The following is a 17051-nucleotide window of genomic DNA, read 5'->3' as shown; positions in this document are numbered from 1 at the left end:
TAGGTAAAAATTTTCCTGAATAATACATGTTGTAATAGAAATAGATATTAAAAACTCCTAATGTAATAAAATTTTTCTTGAGTCATGATCTTCGAAAACAAGGATAAGTTCTAATATCAAAATTACCCCAAATATGAAAATTATAATCAGACCAATTAAATAGACATATACTTGTGGTAAGAATAAAAATTCTATTTATTTTATGGCAAGAATTATTTTAAAAACCAGATCTGGTATATTTCAGAAACATAATTACTAAAAAAACTATCTCTTTAATTATAAAAAATATTGGTTCAGTTAATCAGAGGAAATTTATTAAAAAACTTTTTCTCTCGGAGATCGGTTGTTAATTTTGAAAAATTGTTTACTTTTTTGGCAACCAAAATAATAAAATATAATACTGACGAGAAAAAAAATCATACTTGGCTAATTTTGTGTCGAATTGTTTACTTTTTTCTCTCTCTTTTAAATCATTCTATAATAGAGGGGAAATAACAAAAATAATGTTTACTCCCTCAGATAACGAGTAAGATGTTGTTAACGATGTTGCTATCTGAGATAGAGGGGAAATAACATTTTTGAAAAATTTTTACTCCATCAGAAAATAAGTAAGATATTGTTAACAATGTTGCAATCTACAATAGAGAGGAAATAAAATTTTTAAAAAATGCTATCTATAACAGAAAACAAGTAAGATGTCGATACGAGTAAGATGTTGTTATAGTTAGGTAAGATTTATACTAAGCTTACACTTATTTGTAAATAAACATGAGCATCATCTTTGTCCTTAGTATGATTTCCCTAATTTTTTTATCAAATAATCGTGCATCTTTTTATCAAATTATGAGGAAATAAAAATTTGATTTTTCAGTTCTGGTTTCATATTGTCCCTTAAATAAGCAATAAAATTGAAGTTCGTTGTTACTAGAAATGTATATTTGATTGGTATATGAAAAATAAAACATAAATGATTTAATATTTGTTTTAACTTTTTACTAATCCAAAATCATTAGACCAAAATTGTTTACAATTTGTGCCATTGTCTTTGTTTGACTATACAATTCGTTGGTACATTTTTTTTCTTTATCATTGATTAGTTCATAAGCTTAATTTAGTTTTAGCACATATTTCCTCTCTTGTTGTAAATTTCAGTAGTGATAAAAACATGTGGTTTTACCTGATAAGAAAGCTTATAACAAATGATAAAGCCTTTCAGAAACCATATCTGATATAAACATAAAAATAATCAGTACTCGTGGCTGCAAGTTGGCAGTTTTAAAGAGATACAATTGAAACATGTGAGTAAGAAAAATTAATTTTTCAGCGTGTTATTAAATGTCATTATTCATAAAGAAATAATAATTTCTTCATATTAATTAGTTATAAAATTTTAAATGAGTACAATTCACAAACAAAAAGTCTATGTATTTTCTTACATATTAAAAAATTCTCTTAGCTTGAGTAATGAATAAGCTATTTGCTGATTTTGTCTATGGTTTATTTATTTATTTTAATTTTTCCTTAATCTGTTCCAAATTTTATAGCCCAACAAAGCAGGTATTAGTTTTATCATTCATTAAAACTTTATCCAATACTTTAATTATAGGGTTTTTTTAATGAGAATTCAATACGTAATTCTACCAGAAATTTATAAATCTCATTATTCATAAAGAAATAATAATTTCTTTATATTAATTAGTTTTAAAATTTTAAATGTGTACAATTCACAAACAAACAATCCATGTATTTTCTCATATATTAAAAAATTCTCTTAGTTTGAGTAATGAATAAGCCTTTAGCTGATTTTGTCTATGGTTTATTTATTTATTCTAATTTTTGCTTAATCTGTTCCAAATTTTATAGTCCAACAAAGCAGGTATTAGTTTTATTATTCATTAAAACGTTATCCTATACTTTAATTATAGATTTTTTAATGAGAATTCAATACGTAATTCTGCCAGAAATTTCTTTCCATGTGGAATGCAGAGTTTCTAAAAATTGTTTAGTCAAAAGCTTTTCAAATTTTTATTTATTTATATAATTTATTTATTCATTTTATTTTATTAATTAATTAATTTATTTTTGTCTGGTGCAACTCTTAAAAAAATTTTCTTAATTAAAGAAAAATACATACAAAATACGATTTTTCCTATTATATTTTTTCCTGAAAAAAATATTATAAAACGTTTTTGTTAATAAGCTTTGAAATAAAGCAATTTTTTAATTTTTTAAAAAACTACATATATTTCAAATTTTAAAAGTAACCAAAATAAAAAATTTCTTCGCATTTTTTAATTCTACTATTAACTAGAATGTGAAATCTGAGAGATACAAGAATACACTTAAATTAAGATAAGGAAAGTTGTAATTAAATGCAATGTTTACATTGATTAAAAACATAAACAACATAGAGATTGAATTAAAAACTCTACTGCGTTGTTGGTAAAAAAATAGTAATTTTAATGGGTTTGCATAGTTAATAATTACAATGCATTAAAAAATTTTTTTTATTGATCTTGCACCACACTTATAGAATGAAAAGAACTTAGGTAAAATTTTGACAAGGAATCTGTTCACATTTTGTTCGGAGTAACTCCACAAATATTTATTCTTAACTATGCCCTAAAAAGTACAATTCTATGTATTATATTATATATGATAAAAAATTTTATAGCATATTTAAATTTTAAAAGTAACTAAAATGAAAATTGTATTTACAGCTGTTAAAATAAAGGACTCAGGATGAAAACTACGGCACTATTTTTTATTCTGTTTAATGCAGTGTTTGTTGCAGTTCTCACGGACCAGTCGTTAGGTAAGTTCCATTTGGTATTCATCTTTTTAAACAAATAAAAAAAAAGAAAAAATGGCAAGCAAACTCATTTTTTAAAGATGTTTTGGAAGTTGTATCAAAAAAGTTTTCATTAAAACAAGGAAAAGCCTGTTTCCTTTTTTTTTTTTTTTTTTGTTGTCAAGATTGAGTTGTGGTTACATTTGGTTTTCTTACAGTATATATTTTCAACTGGTTACTAAGAGCATCATAAAAGATGCAACTGAATAAAAAATTACTTAAAATTAGAAAATTTCTTAACAAAATAATTACAAATTTATAAAATAACTTAAACAATGAAACTAAAAAAAAAGAAATGGGCTTAGTTTCGATTTTTTTTTAAGAAAAAAAATCCGAACTAAGCCTATTTCTTTTTTTTCCATTATTTTTTTTAAAAAAATAATAAATTGAGAGACAGCTACATTTTGTTTTCTTATAGTATGTATTTTCAACTGGTTACTAAGAACATGATAGTGCATACAAAAGAATAAAAAAATACTTAAAACTTAAAAAGTTCATAACAAAATAATTAAAAATTTCTGAAATAACTTAAACAGTAAACTAAAAAAATTTCACCGAAGCCTATAAGTGTTACTAACATCTTTTAAGTAATATTTCAAAATGGGTTTATTTTGATACTTCATATTTCGATCTTAAGCAAAACAGAAATATTTGTGGCAAGTTTATTTTTCCTTTACAAAAAGCTTCTTCAAATATCGAATAAAATCTAAAATTTATTTTTTTTATTATGGTTCTTAATTGTTATTTTTTTAATTAATTGCTTTAATTTTTACCATAGACGAGGTTCCTGAACTTCAGTTTGTAGAACCTGATCCAGATCTTGAAAAATATTTGAGAGAAGCTATTGAGAACTTCAGAGAACAAATGAAAGTAGGAATAGAAGCTATTAAAATGCCAGTTTTGGATCCTTTGGAACTTAAAAACCTTGACATCAATGTTCTTGAAAACCTCGCAACTTTAGATTTAAAAATTAGAAAGGTTTGTAAATTTTATCTTAAAAAAGTCGTTAAAGAAATTCTTAATTTACAGAATCATTAAGAACTATTTTTACATCTTAAGGGGTCATCAAAGTATCCTCGCAAAAAATTTTTTAAATAAAGGTATAATCATTCATTTTGCGAATGCTTTACATGGTCATTTAGCTTATAATCAATAATTTATCTTCGAAAAATAATTAAACTGTTTAAATTTATTAAAATTTTTAAAAAAATGGAAAAAATTCAAAAGGCTAACATATTTTCAATTTTTTTTCTTCTTAGTGTTTACAATATTCATCTTAACAATTTTGTACATCCATTTGTTGATGTATCAATTAGAATATTTTTTTATCGATTATTTTGTAAAAAAGTTGATAAAAAGGTTAAAAATTCCTGTTAGGTATATATAGCATGCTGTAAAAGTTTTAATACCTCATAAAACTTTTATTTCACGCACAATTTAAATAAGTGTTTTATATTTAAGATAAAAAAAGTTTACTTCAAAGCTTTATCTTAAATAGAAAAAATTATAATATTATACAAAACTATCATCATATTATCACAAAATTATCATCTATGAGAAAAAGAACTTTAAAGTCTGTCTGTTGAGCATGTTTTTGTATTAGGGCAATCTAAAATCATTCATATTTATTTAAAAATGTAGATAGAGAGATGACTTTTTTTCAGTGCTTTTGAAATAGTTTGAAGTTTAATTATAAGCAATAAAAAATTCTTTCTATATTTTGGTCATTTTTTGGGTACTGTGACCCCTTAAACATTGTTTTTGCTGTCTTGTTATTCATTTATTACCATTTAAAAATCAAACAATACTTTGCAAAGATGTAAAAGCAGTTGTCAATATTACAATTACAAGTAACATAATTTTCGATATTGCAATTACAAGTAACGCAATTTACTTAGGGTTTTTTTTAGACAAAGACTTAAAGATAATTTCATGTGTTCTATATTTGTAATAGAAATTCCGTTGAAAGGTATTATAAACTGTTTAGAAAAATGATAAAAAGTAGCTAAACTAAAATAAATATGAATAATTTAAATACTATAAAATTACTTGAAAATATTTTTTGAAGAAAAAATTCCTAACAGTGATTTTCAAAATTAAAGTGAAAGCTAAAATGATAGAATTTCTACATGATCTAATTTTTTATAACATACTATTTAAAAAGTCTAAAACTCCACATTGAAATGTGCTAAAAAAGAATGATTATGCTACAGCTCACATCTAATTATGCCTCTTCACAAATAATTATGAAGTCTGTGGCTGATTGTTCTTATACGCTTCAAGTTTTTTTTAATTTAAAAGTCAAATGCGAAATGGATACAACATTTTTTCAAATGTTTAATATATTTAATAAGCTTTTAAAATATCAATTTTCATCACTTTTGTATAAAAGATGTATTTAATCAACAACTCATTTATAAATCATGAGTAGACGTCTTTAATATTTTAAAAAGCTATTAGATGAAAGTTAGATTTTTTTTAACTTTTTCTTTATTGAAAATTTTGAGCAAAAGAACGCATATTTTAAATTTTCTTAAAGATATTTTAAATGAGATATTAGAATTAATATAAAACCATAACAAAATTTACAAAAATAAATAAAGAAAAGAAAAAGAACATCGAAAATTGGCCACTGTATTTGAATGTAAAATGCTATCAATAGCTGATTCTTAATTCCAGTGATTGAATTCCTAGATATAAATTCACCTCAATAAATTCCTGATACGTGGAATATTTTCAGCTTCTTCCTCTCATTTCATTACATAAGCAATTATATTCTCTTATATCCCTCTTTTATAGTCTAAAAAAATATTCTCAGCCTCCTCCATTGAAAAAAATATGTTTCTGAAACAAATTTTTTCAATAAGCATTAGTGCAAAACATCCATTTTAAAATTTTGTTCCTATAATTTTTGGAATTAAAATAACTTTGGATTATTTTTTACTTTTATCACAATTGCCAAATTAGCAATGATTTTACCATTTAACAACAACTTTTCAGTTGACGACAAGGCAGGCATATGATACGTAAAAGTGAAATTCGTAACTAGGTATATATTAGGATTTGATAATGCTAACCAATCCCGAAAGCCTTGCCACGCCTTTTAAGGTACTAGATTTTTTTTTAACGTCGACAGAAAAATAAGTTTCATTTCTAAAAATGACGAAAATTTTAAAAAAAAGAGCATTTCTCTAATGTTGCATTCTTTATATATTTCTGTAGGAAAATATCCATGCGCTGTAAAAAATGGATACTCAAATGTCACGAAACTCTCTCCATTTGTGACGAAACCGTTTCTCTGCTCTCCGAGCAAACATTTCATCAAATTGACGGAATAAATATCGTTACTTCTTCGAGGAAAACGCATTTTGTCAGTAGTATAAAAGTATTTCATCATTTTTTCCGAAGAAAAAAGAACTCTCAGTGAATCTATTGAACTTTTCTAATAATCACTTTATTGAGGGCTCCATATATCTAAGTCAATGTCACCTTAACATAAGAAAGACAAAGCCATACACGCCGCCATACACGCCGGCGGGCTTATTTCATTTTATTTTCGATCGTCTAGTCTTCATTTTAGTTAAAAAAATCCCCCACGATGCAATGTGATGAAGTTTCAAGTTGAGGAAATAGTTAAGTCCCAGATTTGAGAATTTCCGTTTTGTTATAAATCACGTGATTTTGCGATATTTTTTCTCGAAATTAACAAAATATAGCTCATAGATAGCTGAGTAGGCAAAAGAGAGAATTTTATTTCCAAGAGTGTGTACTCAATCAGGTATTCTGTAATAACTATTCACAATAGTTTTCAATATTTCAATCCAGATTTTACGCAAAAATGTCGTTAATGTTGGAATTGCCTCAATCCTAAAATTACAATACTCAATCCTCAATCACCAAAAAAAATATGCATGTTTGTGCAATAAGCATTCTCATATTGTGAACACATTGCATGAAATCCTTACCATTTGCTCAAATGCTATTATTATTACAAATAAACAGTTGTGTTCAAAACATTTTGCAAGTTAAAAAATATTTTTTTTTTGGTTCCGGGTTTACATAATTATTGGAAAATTGTTTACTAATTGTTTACAAAATTGTCAATAAAAATTAATTGTAAATAAGCATATTTGATTTTAAAATATACTAATCATCTGAAAATAGTAATTTTTATGCAACTGATTAATTTTATTTGAAACTAAATAAATATGTAGTATAGAGTGATAAAAAAAAACATCCCTGAGGGTGATTCAAAGATCACAATCCAAAAGATCCTCTGCAGACGGGATCTCATTTGTGAGGTCACCTCCTCAATTTAGACATAGACCTGAAGGGGATGGAAATTTATTCCAGATCTCTATATCCATGGTTCTGATCAGTGACCGACCACAGGACTTACTATTCCTCCGATTTTACAAGCACGTATATTGCTTATACTGGTTGGGTCTTATCGGAGTCCAGAATCAAACACCGGGCTCTTCGGATCGGAGTCCGATTCTCTAACCACTGACATTATAAATGTTTTCAATTTTGAAAGTCCTTAGAGTTTTCAGTACAACTTCTATTTTGCAAACCAAATTTTTATCCTTTTTCCCCTTTATTTGAACTATAATCTTATTTTCCTTTATTTGTTCTGCTATGTACTGAAATATTTTCTGTTATGTAATTACAATTTACAAACCAACTTTGTATTCATATTTTTTATTCAAAGTATATTCTTATTTTCTTCTCTTTTTTTCTGTAATTACTGAAATTTGGCCTACTTTCTGTTTTTAGATAACAGTTCTTGGATTATCTAGTTTCAACTTCCGAGATATTTATCCTGATCTGGAAAACTTTTATTTGGAATTTAATTTTACAATGCCTAGCTTAACTTTACATGGAAAATATAACATGAATGGAAAACTGCTGAGAATATTTCCCGTACGAGGAAATGGTACTTTTGAAATTAATATAACTAATGTAGAAATAGGTGGACTTGGCCAACTGGAATTTATAAATGATACTTTGCAGATGACAAAACTGGAGTTAAATTTAACGTGGAAAAATCTCGGGCTGTTTCTTGAAAATTTCTTAGGTGGTGGAAAATTTTCCGAAGTATTGCAAAAACTGATACCTGCTTTAGGAAAAACTATGTTTGATAATTTTAAACCAACTATTTTAGAATTAATGAACAGTTCTTTGATAAATCAAGTTAACAAACAACTTCAAAGGCCTGAAGTTAAAAAAATCATTGATGGTATTTTACCCAATAGACAGTGACCAGTTAAATACTTTCCACAAAATAAAAATGAGCTTAATATTTTTGCATACTATAAAGAATAACGCTCTCTACAAATATACTTTTGTAATTGATGTACTTTTATACTTGATTCATATATTTTTGTCTCATATTGATGAACTTTATACTTCTTTTGTTATTTTAAAACATGTAGCGGTTATGTTAACTTATTTTTTTATTGTATAAATTAAATTATGTGTTTTTATATCAATTTTAAAATAATTGAATGCTGCTTTGTAAATAAAGTTAATTTAATAACTTTGAACCGACTATTTTAAGATTAACGAGCAGTTCCCTTGCAAAAGAAGTTAACAAACAACAATTTTGTAGATCTGATTATAAGAAAATTAATGAAAATATTTTATTGCAAAAATCTTTAAACTATAATTTTTAATACTTTATTAATAAGCTTTTTAAGTCTTATATTAAATTGCAAAGCTATATAATTCAATATTTTTATGTAGTGTGGGTGTAAATTATATAATTTTTGTAAATAAAGATTTGTTTCTACAAACATTTCAATAACATTTTGTTTAGCAAAATTTACTTTTTTTAATTAAGTGTGCAAATATGAAATTATTTCTCTCTTGCACAAATGCATTAGGGACAAAACTAATATTTAAAAAAATATTTACAAAGGAGGTCTCCATAGTATTATCACAAAATATTATTAAGATAAAGTAACATTTTTCTAATCCATAAATGCTACTTATTTCTTCTGGACAATAAAAAGTGACTTTAGTTTGAGAATATTTTTCATTCTGGTGTTTTAATATGAAATATAGAAAAATTATACTATAAACTTTAAATGTAAAATTTTTCATACGCATAAAGTATCTATATATATTTATATTTTAAATACCTAAAAACATTAATATTTGAAAGAGAAAATGAATGCACTTTTTTAGATATCAATTTCTTCTTATCACATTTTTATAATCTTTTTCTGATAATAAAATAAGAAAAAAGTTCCCAAGTTTAAAAAAAACTCAAAGTACCTTTTTTTCTCAAAATATGTAATTTAGGAACAAATTTAGTAGATTCATTTCAATATTTTACTCAATCGAAATATTTTACTCTTACACGCCTTGATTGAAATATATTCATCATCTCAGTAAAAGCATTTTATTGCTCTTTTGTCAAAAACTTAATTTCGCATTTTTCTCTTAAAATCTTAAATTTTAAAAAAAAAGTTAATATTTCAATAACTAAAATGAAATGGATAAAATTAATTGCATAGGCATTACCTACATAACTGCATTAATCATTACTTACTTGCATAGAATAAACCAGCATATAAGCTTACTTTCATTTAATAAGCAACATAAAATATCGTATTAGGCAAGAGAAAATTCAAGTAATATTCGCTTTGCGAAACTGTATCAGCTTAATATAAATTGTAATTAAGGTATCCAAATAGGTAAAAATCGGCAATTTTGACGAAAATTTCAATTTCTTTTTACTGTCTATACTTGAACTTTTGTTCATTAGCTTTTTAAATCTTAAATTTTTGTTTTCCGCTTTTTAGAATCGAAGTGGTATTTGTTTTTTCGCTTGTTGATAAGCGAAACAGAATAGCAATTACATACTTTAATTGCATTGCCAGAAAAAACGTACATTTCAAGAAAATCTCTTTACGCTAACGCACATTACAAAAAAACATTAATGTATAATTCTTTGAAATTTTGTATGTAGATTTTATGTAATATTAGCTATTTTTTGAACTAAAATCTAAGATCTAGGTGTGAATTCATTATTTTTTACCATGCTTTAAGTAAGAATGTTCATAGATTTTATTTAAAAAATCAACGCAAAACAATATATAGCTCTATTGCATTATATATTTCAATTTTTTTTTAAAGATTTTAGTTCAAAACATAGGTAAGAACATTATTGCTCCATGATTTGTTTTTTTGATGTTCATAACAATTTGTATAGAGCTGGTTTTCGAGACCTAAAAAAATTTGTAGTTTCATGCTAAAATTTGCCCTCATTTTGAAAGAATATTTAAAAAAATTTTAAAATTTACTATAGATTTATGATGTTAGTACACCTGCGTACAAAGACTAAAATTAAAATTTTAATAAAGGCTATTTTCCGAACTAAAAAAATTTGCTCCGAACCCAGATGAATATCTTAAAAGAGATAATACACTGGTTATCATAAATTAAGGAAAATTCACAAAAATCGCGATAACTCAAGAAATTACACATGGAATTTTATGAAACTTACCCACAATATACAACACATAGTAAGGTATTAAACAACATAAAAAGAAATTATCAGACATTAATAGTAGTATAGAAATTAGCACATGTATAAAATAAACAAATTGGAAGTATCGGTTTGCAATAGAAAAAGTACCTTTAATATGGAATATGATTGCCTCTAGAAGCAATACAGCACAAACAGCGATGTGTGATGCTTTCAATTATGCGGTCTATCAGTTCAATAGGAAGTGAGAGCCATTGCTCTTGTAAAGCAGTTGCAAGCGTGGCAAGGGTCTGAGGGGGCGGATTGATGGCAGATACACGCCTCCCTAGAGCATCCCAAACGTGCTCGATAGGATTCAAGTCCGGGGATCGAGCTGGCCACTCCATGCGAGTAATTGTTTCCTGTTGAAGATAATCATCAACAATGCGAGCTCTGTGTGGTCTTGCATTATCGTCCTGTAACAGGAAGCAATCACCAATTGCCCCGGCATATGGGCGCACATAAGCATCAAGGATGTTGTCTCGATAAACCTGAGCATTCACGGTTCCCCTTGGAAAGACATGGAGGTATGTGCGCCCTCCTAAGGATATGCCTCCCCAAACACAGACACTGCCTCTTCCGTATGCATCTCTTTCACGGATGTTTGATGGATGATAACGGGTCCCAGGTTCTCTCCATATCAAATAACGTCTACTGTCACTTTCTAGACTAAACCTGGGCTCATCCGTAAAGAGAACAGGCCTCCATTGATCTGACGTCCAGTGGACATGATGTCGGGCCCACTGCAAACGGTCTCTCCTATGGCGTGATGTGAGCGGCACGCAAATGGCTGGTCGTCTCGCATACAGACCACCTTCGTGGAGCCTTCTGCGCACAGTTGACGTTGACACCAACCTTCCGGTGGCTGCAGCAAGAGAGGATCTAAGATGTGTCGGAGTAGCGGTTCTATTCCTGCGTGCACTTAATGTCAAATATCGGTCATCGGCACTGGTCGTAACAGTTGGCCGTCCTTGACTGAACCTCCTAGATGCCGAATCTGTGGTTTGAAATTGCCTCCAAAGTCTATGAACCACAGATGGACTCACATTTAGCCATCTGGCCACTTCTGATTGACTCTGCCCTGCCTCTAGTCTCCCGATGGCTCTCCATCGTAGTTCTTCAGGCAAATGATGCCTAGAGGTCATTATTACGAATTGGCTATCTCAGATTTTCAATGTCGCAATCACAGTAAAATTTGTGTGCTTTCTCTCAAACTTGGACTTTTATGCTCCAGGCAGATGACGTAAGCCGAGTGCAGCGCCACTAATTTGCATATTGCAATTTTACTCAGCTACTCTTAGTGGACAACATATGCAAATTTTGCACGGTTTGGCTTACTTTTGAAAGAGTTATCGCTATTTTTGTGATTTTTCCTTAATTTATGATAACCAGTGTAATATAACTATCAACAAAATACTATCTGATTAAAAACTTCATTCCCTTCAAGAATATATAAAGAGGAATTAACATGTTCAAAGCACTCATAAATAGGAAACTATTTTCAAAACTTGCCAATTGAGAATGAATTCTCATTCTCGTCTGTTAACGACATTAAATAAGGTTAGATAACAACATAAGGAAGATCTCCCTTATTAACGACATTAGTTCCTCACCATCTCTCTATAGTGCGTTGAAATACATTTTACCTTTATTTGCCCCTCTCGGCCAATGCGGTTTTTCTCGCTCTGTTTCTTCTGTTTTCTTTCTTGGCTACTGCAATTTCTATAGTTTTATTTCTCTCCTTCATTTTTCTATTTTTTGTTCACCGAAGTCAAGCATCACTGGCTACGGTCAGTGTGCGGGTGGGTGACCACTTGGATCAGTCTGCGTAGGGACCGAGGGTGTGCGGTATTGGTCCTTGCTAAACTGTGCTACCGTAAAGTGCTCGACTTCACGTGCAGGTCGTCGGGCTACCGAAGCGGGGGTGCCATCCCCTCCGCAGAGGATCAAAATTGTGATGGCATGCCTTCGGATATCCTCCGGGATGTTTCCCAGACCGTCGCCAATAGCCCATTGTGCAGCTCTAGTGTGACGTAAATTAACAACAACATCTATTTTTTGTTGGCAACTTTACGTTTTATATTTTAAACTACTTTTGTTTCTTCTCATTTACGTCTCGCGAGTCTTGTAAATGGTCAATGAGCATATATGTTTGAGCACTTGAAACATGTGGACTGTTACTTTTTATTTATATATTTTTGATGGCATAGTACGGTATATTATTTACGTCACACTAGAGCTGCACAATGGGCTATTGGCAACTGTCTGGGAAACATCCTAGAGGATGATCCGAAGACATGCCATCGCAATTTTGATCCCCTGCAGAGGGGATGATTTCCCTGCTTTGGTAGCCCGACGACCTGCGCGCCAAATCGAGCACTTAACAGTAGAACAGTTTAACGAGGACCGATACCGCTCACCATTGGTTCCTACGCAGGCTTATCGAATTGGTCACCCACCCGCTTACTGACCACAGGCAGTGATGCTTGATTTCGGTGTTCGACTGGGAAGCGTGTGCTTACGATCTGTCTACTGCGGGACTATATATTTTTGACGCGAATGAAGTTTTTAATTAGGTAATATCTTACAGCTTAAGTTTCTTGGGATTATTTATTTAATATCAATAAAATGCTTTATGAAAATCTTCAAAATTTCAAAATCAAAAATGTAAATTTATTTTAAATTTCATTTGAAATTAATTTATATTTTTGATTTTGATTTACATTTTGAATTTTACATTTAATTTGCATTTTGAATTTTACATTTCTTGCTTTTCATTTCAAATTTCATTTGAAAAACAAGAAGTTTCTTTTATTTTTATTTCAGCCCAAAGTCAGCCACCTATCAAATTTTAACATAACTAACTTGAAAGCGAACTTGGAAGAATTTTACCTCGAAATGAATCTTACTTTACCTGCAATTTATATAGATGGTGAATATAGCGCAAATGGAAAGCTAGCAAAGATTTTTCCAGTTTATGGTAAAGGACAATTTGACATCAATGCCACAGATATACGCATGTTTGGAATCGGAAAACTCGGATTTACGACAGACACTATGGAAATGGCACTCATAAAACTTGACTTCGATTGGAAAGATATCTCAATTTATATGGAAAACTTTCTGGGTGGAGGAAATTTTGCTGAAGTACTTCAAAAAGTTTTACCTAAAATCGGGAGGGATATTTTTCATCTCTACAAACCTCTTATGATGGAAAAAGTTGAAAAATATTTAACTGAAAAAGTAAATAGCAAATTAGATGATCAAGACGTGAAGGATATTATAAGAAATATAATCCCAAAGCAATAAAGTTTTTATCAAATGAACTTTTGTATTTGTTAATCACTTGAAACACTGAAACTTAGTTTATTTTGTTAAGAACTAAAAAACCGGTTAATTTAGTTTAAACATATATTACCGTTCTCATAAAAACAGTAATTTTCTTTTCCTCGGTTTACTTTATGCTTATATAATGGGAAGCAGTATCTTTTAGAATGTTTTTCTTTTTAAAAAAAAATAATGAAATAAGGTTATTGCTATTCAATATTTATTTATTTCAATGTGGCTAAAATGTACATTTGAGCCATTTCATCATTTATTTCCACGGTTGAATAAATTTATTGATAAGTGTTTACAGATTTATAGTTTTCATTTTCGAATATTGAAGTCAGAAATTAGAAATTCAATTTTAATTTCAACTTCTGTTAAAAAATATTGCCAAAACACTACTTTAAAGTCTGTCCCGAGTGTGTAGCATCATTCCATCACAATAATATATTTTAACGATCCTAAATCACCACAGAATGAAATATATTAATGAAAACTAGTTTTTTAGTAAGAACCAAAAATCGCAGGTGATTATTAATAAGAACCAAAATAACTGGAATAATGTAAGGCCCATAATCCAGTATTCCCAACAAAAGCGTTAGAAATACCGAACAAAGAACAACGCAAGGTTAAATGCCACTGTTAGGTGTACACATGCCCGGTATTTTCATTACTTATATTTTGAGTACATGAAGAACTTGAACTCGACAATTAACAAAGATGAAAAAATAATTAAGTATACAAATTAATAATTAGAAAAATGTTCCGATAACAAATTCAGTTCTTTGTAAAACCAGAAGTAATAAGTAGTTAATATGAAAAGTTCTCAGCAAAACAGTCGTATTAGCATATTTTAAAAAGCCCTAAATTTATCCAAAAATAAACAATATGTAGAAAAAATATGGAAGTAAAATAATAATATCAATAAATTTCTTTAAAAAATCATTAAATTATTGTCCTTTGTGATATTATGAGATATTTAAAACCAGGATCCTGTTCAGAATATTCAACAATAGAAATTAAAACAATTAGGCAATATTTTTATTTCTCATATTGTTGTAATACATAGTTCAGTGTGCTCATCTGTAATCTTCACTTGAGGTACTGTACGATTTTCCAAATTTCTTTCACTTCTTGATAGAGTTGATGATACTTTTACACCTGCAAATTTACCAATGATTTTAGTTTAAAAATAAAATATTCAACCTTAAGAAAAGGTTATTATTAAAAATAGTTTAATCCCTTTTTAAGGCAAAGCTAACTTTTTTTTAATTATTTTAAGCTATATATCTTTTGTTCAAACTTTTATTGCGAATTACAAAGCTCCGCCTTCGTTTTATTCATCACTTTTTAATCAATTCAGCCTATTTTTTACATCATTATAAATCATAAATATCTAGAGAAAGAAATCATTTTAATATTAAAAAAGTATTTCAAACCTCTTCACGCAGCCTCTGAAAAAACTTCAGGTGTTTAGGTTTTTTTTCTTTTTTTTAAATTTAAAGCTATGAATCTCTTATATCTTAAAAGCACAATTTAAATAAAGCAAAGTTGTAATAATAACGCTTATATTTTGTTTTAAGCATGTAAATTAGTATTATGATATTTTTTATTTTTTATTTTATTTAAACGACTTAAAACTCCTCATGCACCACAAAGTATAGCATGAGGCTTACAGTTGTAAGTAAAAAACAAAAGGAGAAAAATTTACAAATTTACATTAAAAACAAAATTCCGCAAGGCCGCAAGACTTTCAATACTTTTGACCAGTTCTGATAAGACAGATGGCCAACAAATTGAAAGACGTCTCAAATCAGTCTTTAAATTCATTCGGGCACTCGCATAGAGACTACAGTGAAGAAGAATATGTTCAGCATCTTCATCAGCATCACCGCAAGCACAAATTCCACTGGTCTGCAGATGGAAACGAAATAAATATCTTTTAAAATTTCCATGGTTTGTTAAAATTTGGGTCAATTTAAAATCAGTTGCAAAGAATTTACATTGCAAACGGTGAAAAATGGATGGAAAGAACCTTTTCGTCCAGAGCGACCGAGGCGAAGCATGAAATTCATATTATGATGTTACCATACGCTTTTTGTTAACTTTCTAAAACAATCACATACATTTTTGTTTGTCCTGTGTTATATCTGAAAACAGTCAAAACAATGTTTTCTTTTATTGATTTATTTTTAACACTTTGTAACCGTGGGTAAAAGATGATTTATATTCTAACACCATACGTTAAAAACATTCTATGCTTGCGACATTTCAATAATTGCAAATAAAAAATTTCATTTAATATGATAATAAAACACCAATATCTATATCATATAGGATTGAAAATATTTTTTAAAAGGCAAGATTATAAAATGTTTATCGGAATTAAATATTTCAACATAACCTACTTATTAAGTTCAAGAAAACTTACGAGATTTTATAGCAAAGTTAAATCTTTGCATCCACTGCAGAGTTGGTTCCAGCCATCTTTCAATTTGTCGCCTTAGCTCCGTTGGTGCAGCGATTGTATATAGTAGTGGATTTAGAGCACTGTTAATTGGTAAAATGAATACAACAACACACGCATAGAGAGTATCTGTAAAGCAAAGATTAAGCATTTTAGAGAGACACTTTTTTAAGTAATCCGATAGACAGCATTCAATTTGTCGCCTTAGCTCCGTTGGTGCAGCAATTGTATATAGTAGTGGATTACTGTTAATTGGTAAACTGTTAATTGGTAAGATGAATACAACAACACACGCGTAGATAGTATCTGTAAAGCAAATATTAAGCATTTTAGAATGACACTTTTTTAAGTAATCCGATAGATAGCATTACGGAAAGGTTACATTAGAAAACCATTTTTCTCTGCTACGTATGATTTTCTTTAACTAATCTCAGATATTTTCACGCCACTGATTTCGAATCTGCAATGTTCAAGTTTCAATTTTTTAATGACATTTTCAGTCCAATTTTTGACATAATATAAAAGCTTCAAAATGTGATTCATAACAGGGGTGATACATTTATGCTGCAAACATCTAGGGGAGTGAGAGCATATCATCAGGATTAAAATTGAAATTGGAATCCATGTCATCATACGCCCCTAGGGGAGCTTTCTCAATTATGAATTTTTCTTTGTGTGCATTTCTGAAAAGGTCATAAAAGATACCGTGTACGACAACATTTCTGGGCATGGGTTCCCATGCAATTTTAATTATGATGATGTGTCCCAACTCTCCCTGCAGACTGTGGTGGCTCAAGGGATAGAGCCCTTGCCCCCCAATAAAGTGAACCGGATTCGAAACCCAGCGAGCGCTGGTCGATACGAATTCCGCA

The 17051-nt window shown here is 29.0% G+C and overlaps 2 protein-coding genes across 3 annotated transcripts in view; one reads left to right on the top strand and one right to left on the bottom strand.

Moving 5' to 3' along the window:
- Positions 1 to 1194: 1194 nt before the first annotated feature.
- On the top strand, positions 1195 to 13711 carry LOC107437106 (uncharacterized). Of its 2 annotated transcripts, none has more exons than XM_043041494.3 (4): positions 1195 to 1298; positions 2721 to 2815; positions 3630 to 3829; positions 13212 to 13711. In XM_043041494.3, exons 2-4 carry the CDS (start codon positions 2743 to 2745, stop codon positions 13692 to 13694), a joined length of 756 nt encoding a protein of 251 aa, XP_042897428.2. In that variant the 5' UTR covers positions 1195 to 1298; positions 2721 to 2742; the 3' UTR covers positions 13695 to 13711. The 2 variants fall into 2 exon arrangements, with proteins under 2 accessions (XP_042897428.2, XP_042897426.2); XM_043041492.3 differs by lacking the exon at positions 13212 to 13711 and adding an exon at positions 7628 to 8645.
- A 1020-nt stretch (positions 13712 to 14731) lies between these two features.
- LOC107437108 (uncharacterized) overlaps positions 14732 to 17051 on the bottom strand; it is a 67266-nt gene continuing 64946 nt past the window's right edge. The window contains exons 19-20 of the mRNA XM_087155350.1: positions 16144 to 16308; positions 14732 to 14873 (exon numbers count right to left, since the gene is read on the bottom strand). Of these exons, the coding sequence (XP_087011476.1) occupies positions 14761 to 14873; positions 16144 to 16308 (278 nt within the window). The 3' untranslated portion in view covers positions 14732 to 14760. The remainder of the gene's footprint in view (positions 14874 to 16143; positions 16309 to 17051) is intronic.

The sequence above is a fragment of the Parasteatoda tepidariorum genome, chromosome 11, assembly GCF_982258835.1.
Source record: "Parasteatoda tepidariorum strain Cologne lab strain chromosome 11, Ptep-v5.0, whole genome shotgun sequence".
NCBI lineage: Eukaryota > Metazoa > Arthropoda > Arachnida > Araneae > Theridiidae > Parasteatoda > Parasteatoda tepidariorum.
Note: the sequence above shows the minus strand (reverse complement) of the source record. Positions and strands in the feature narration are given on the sequence as shown.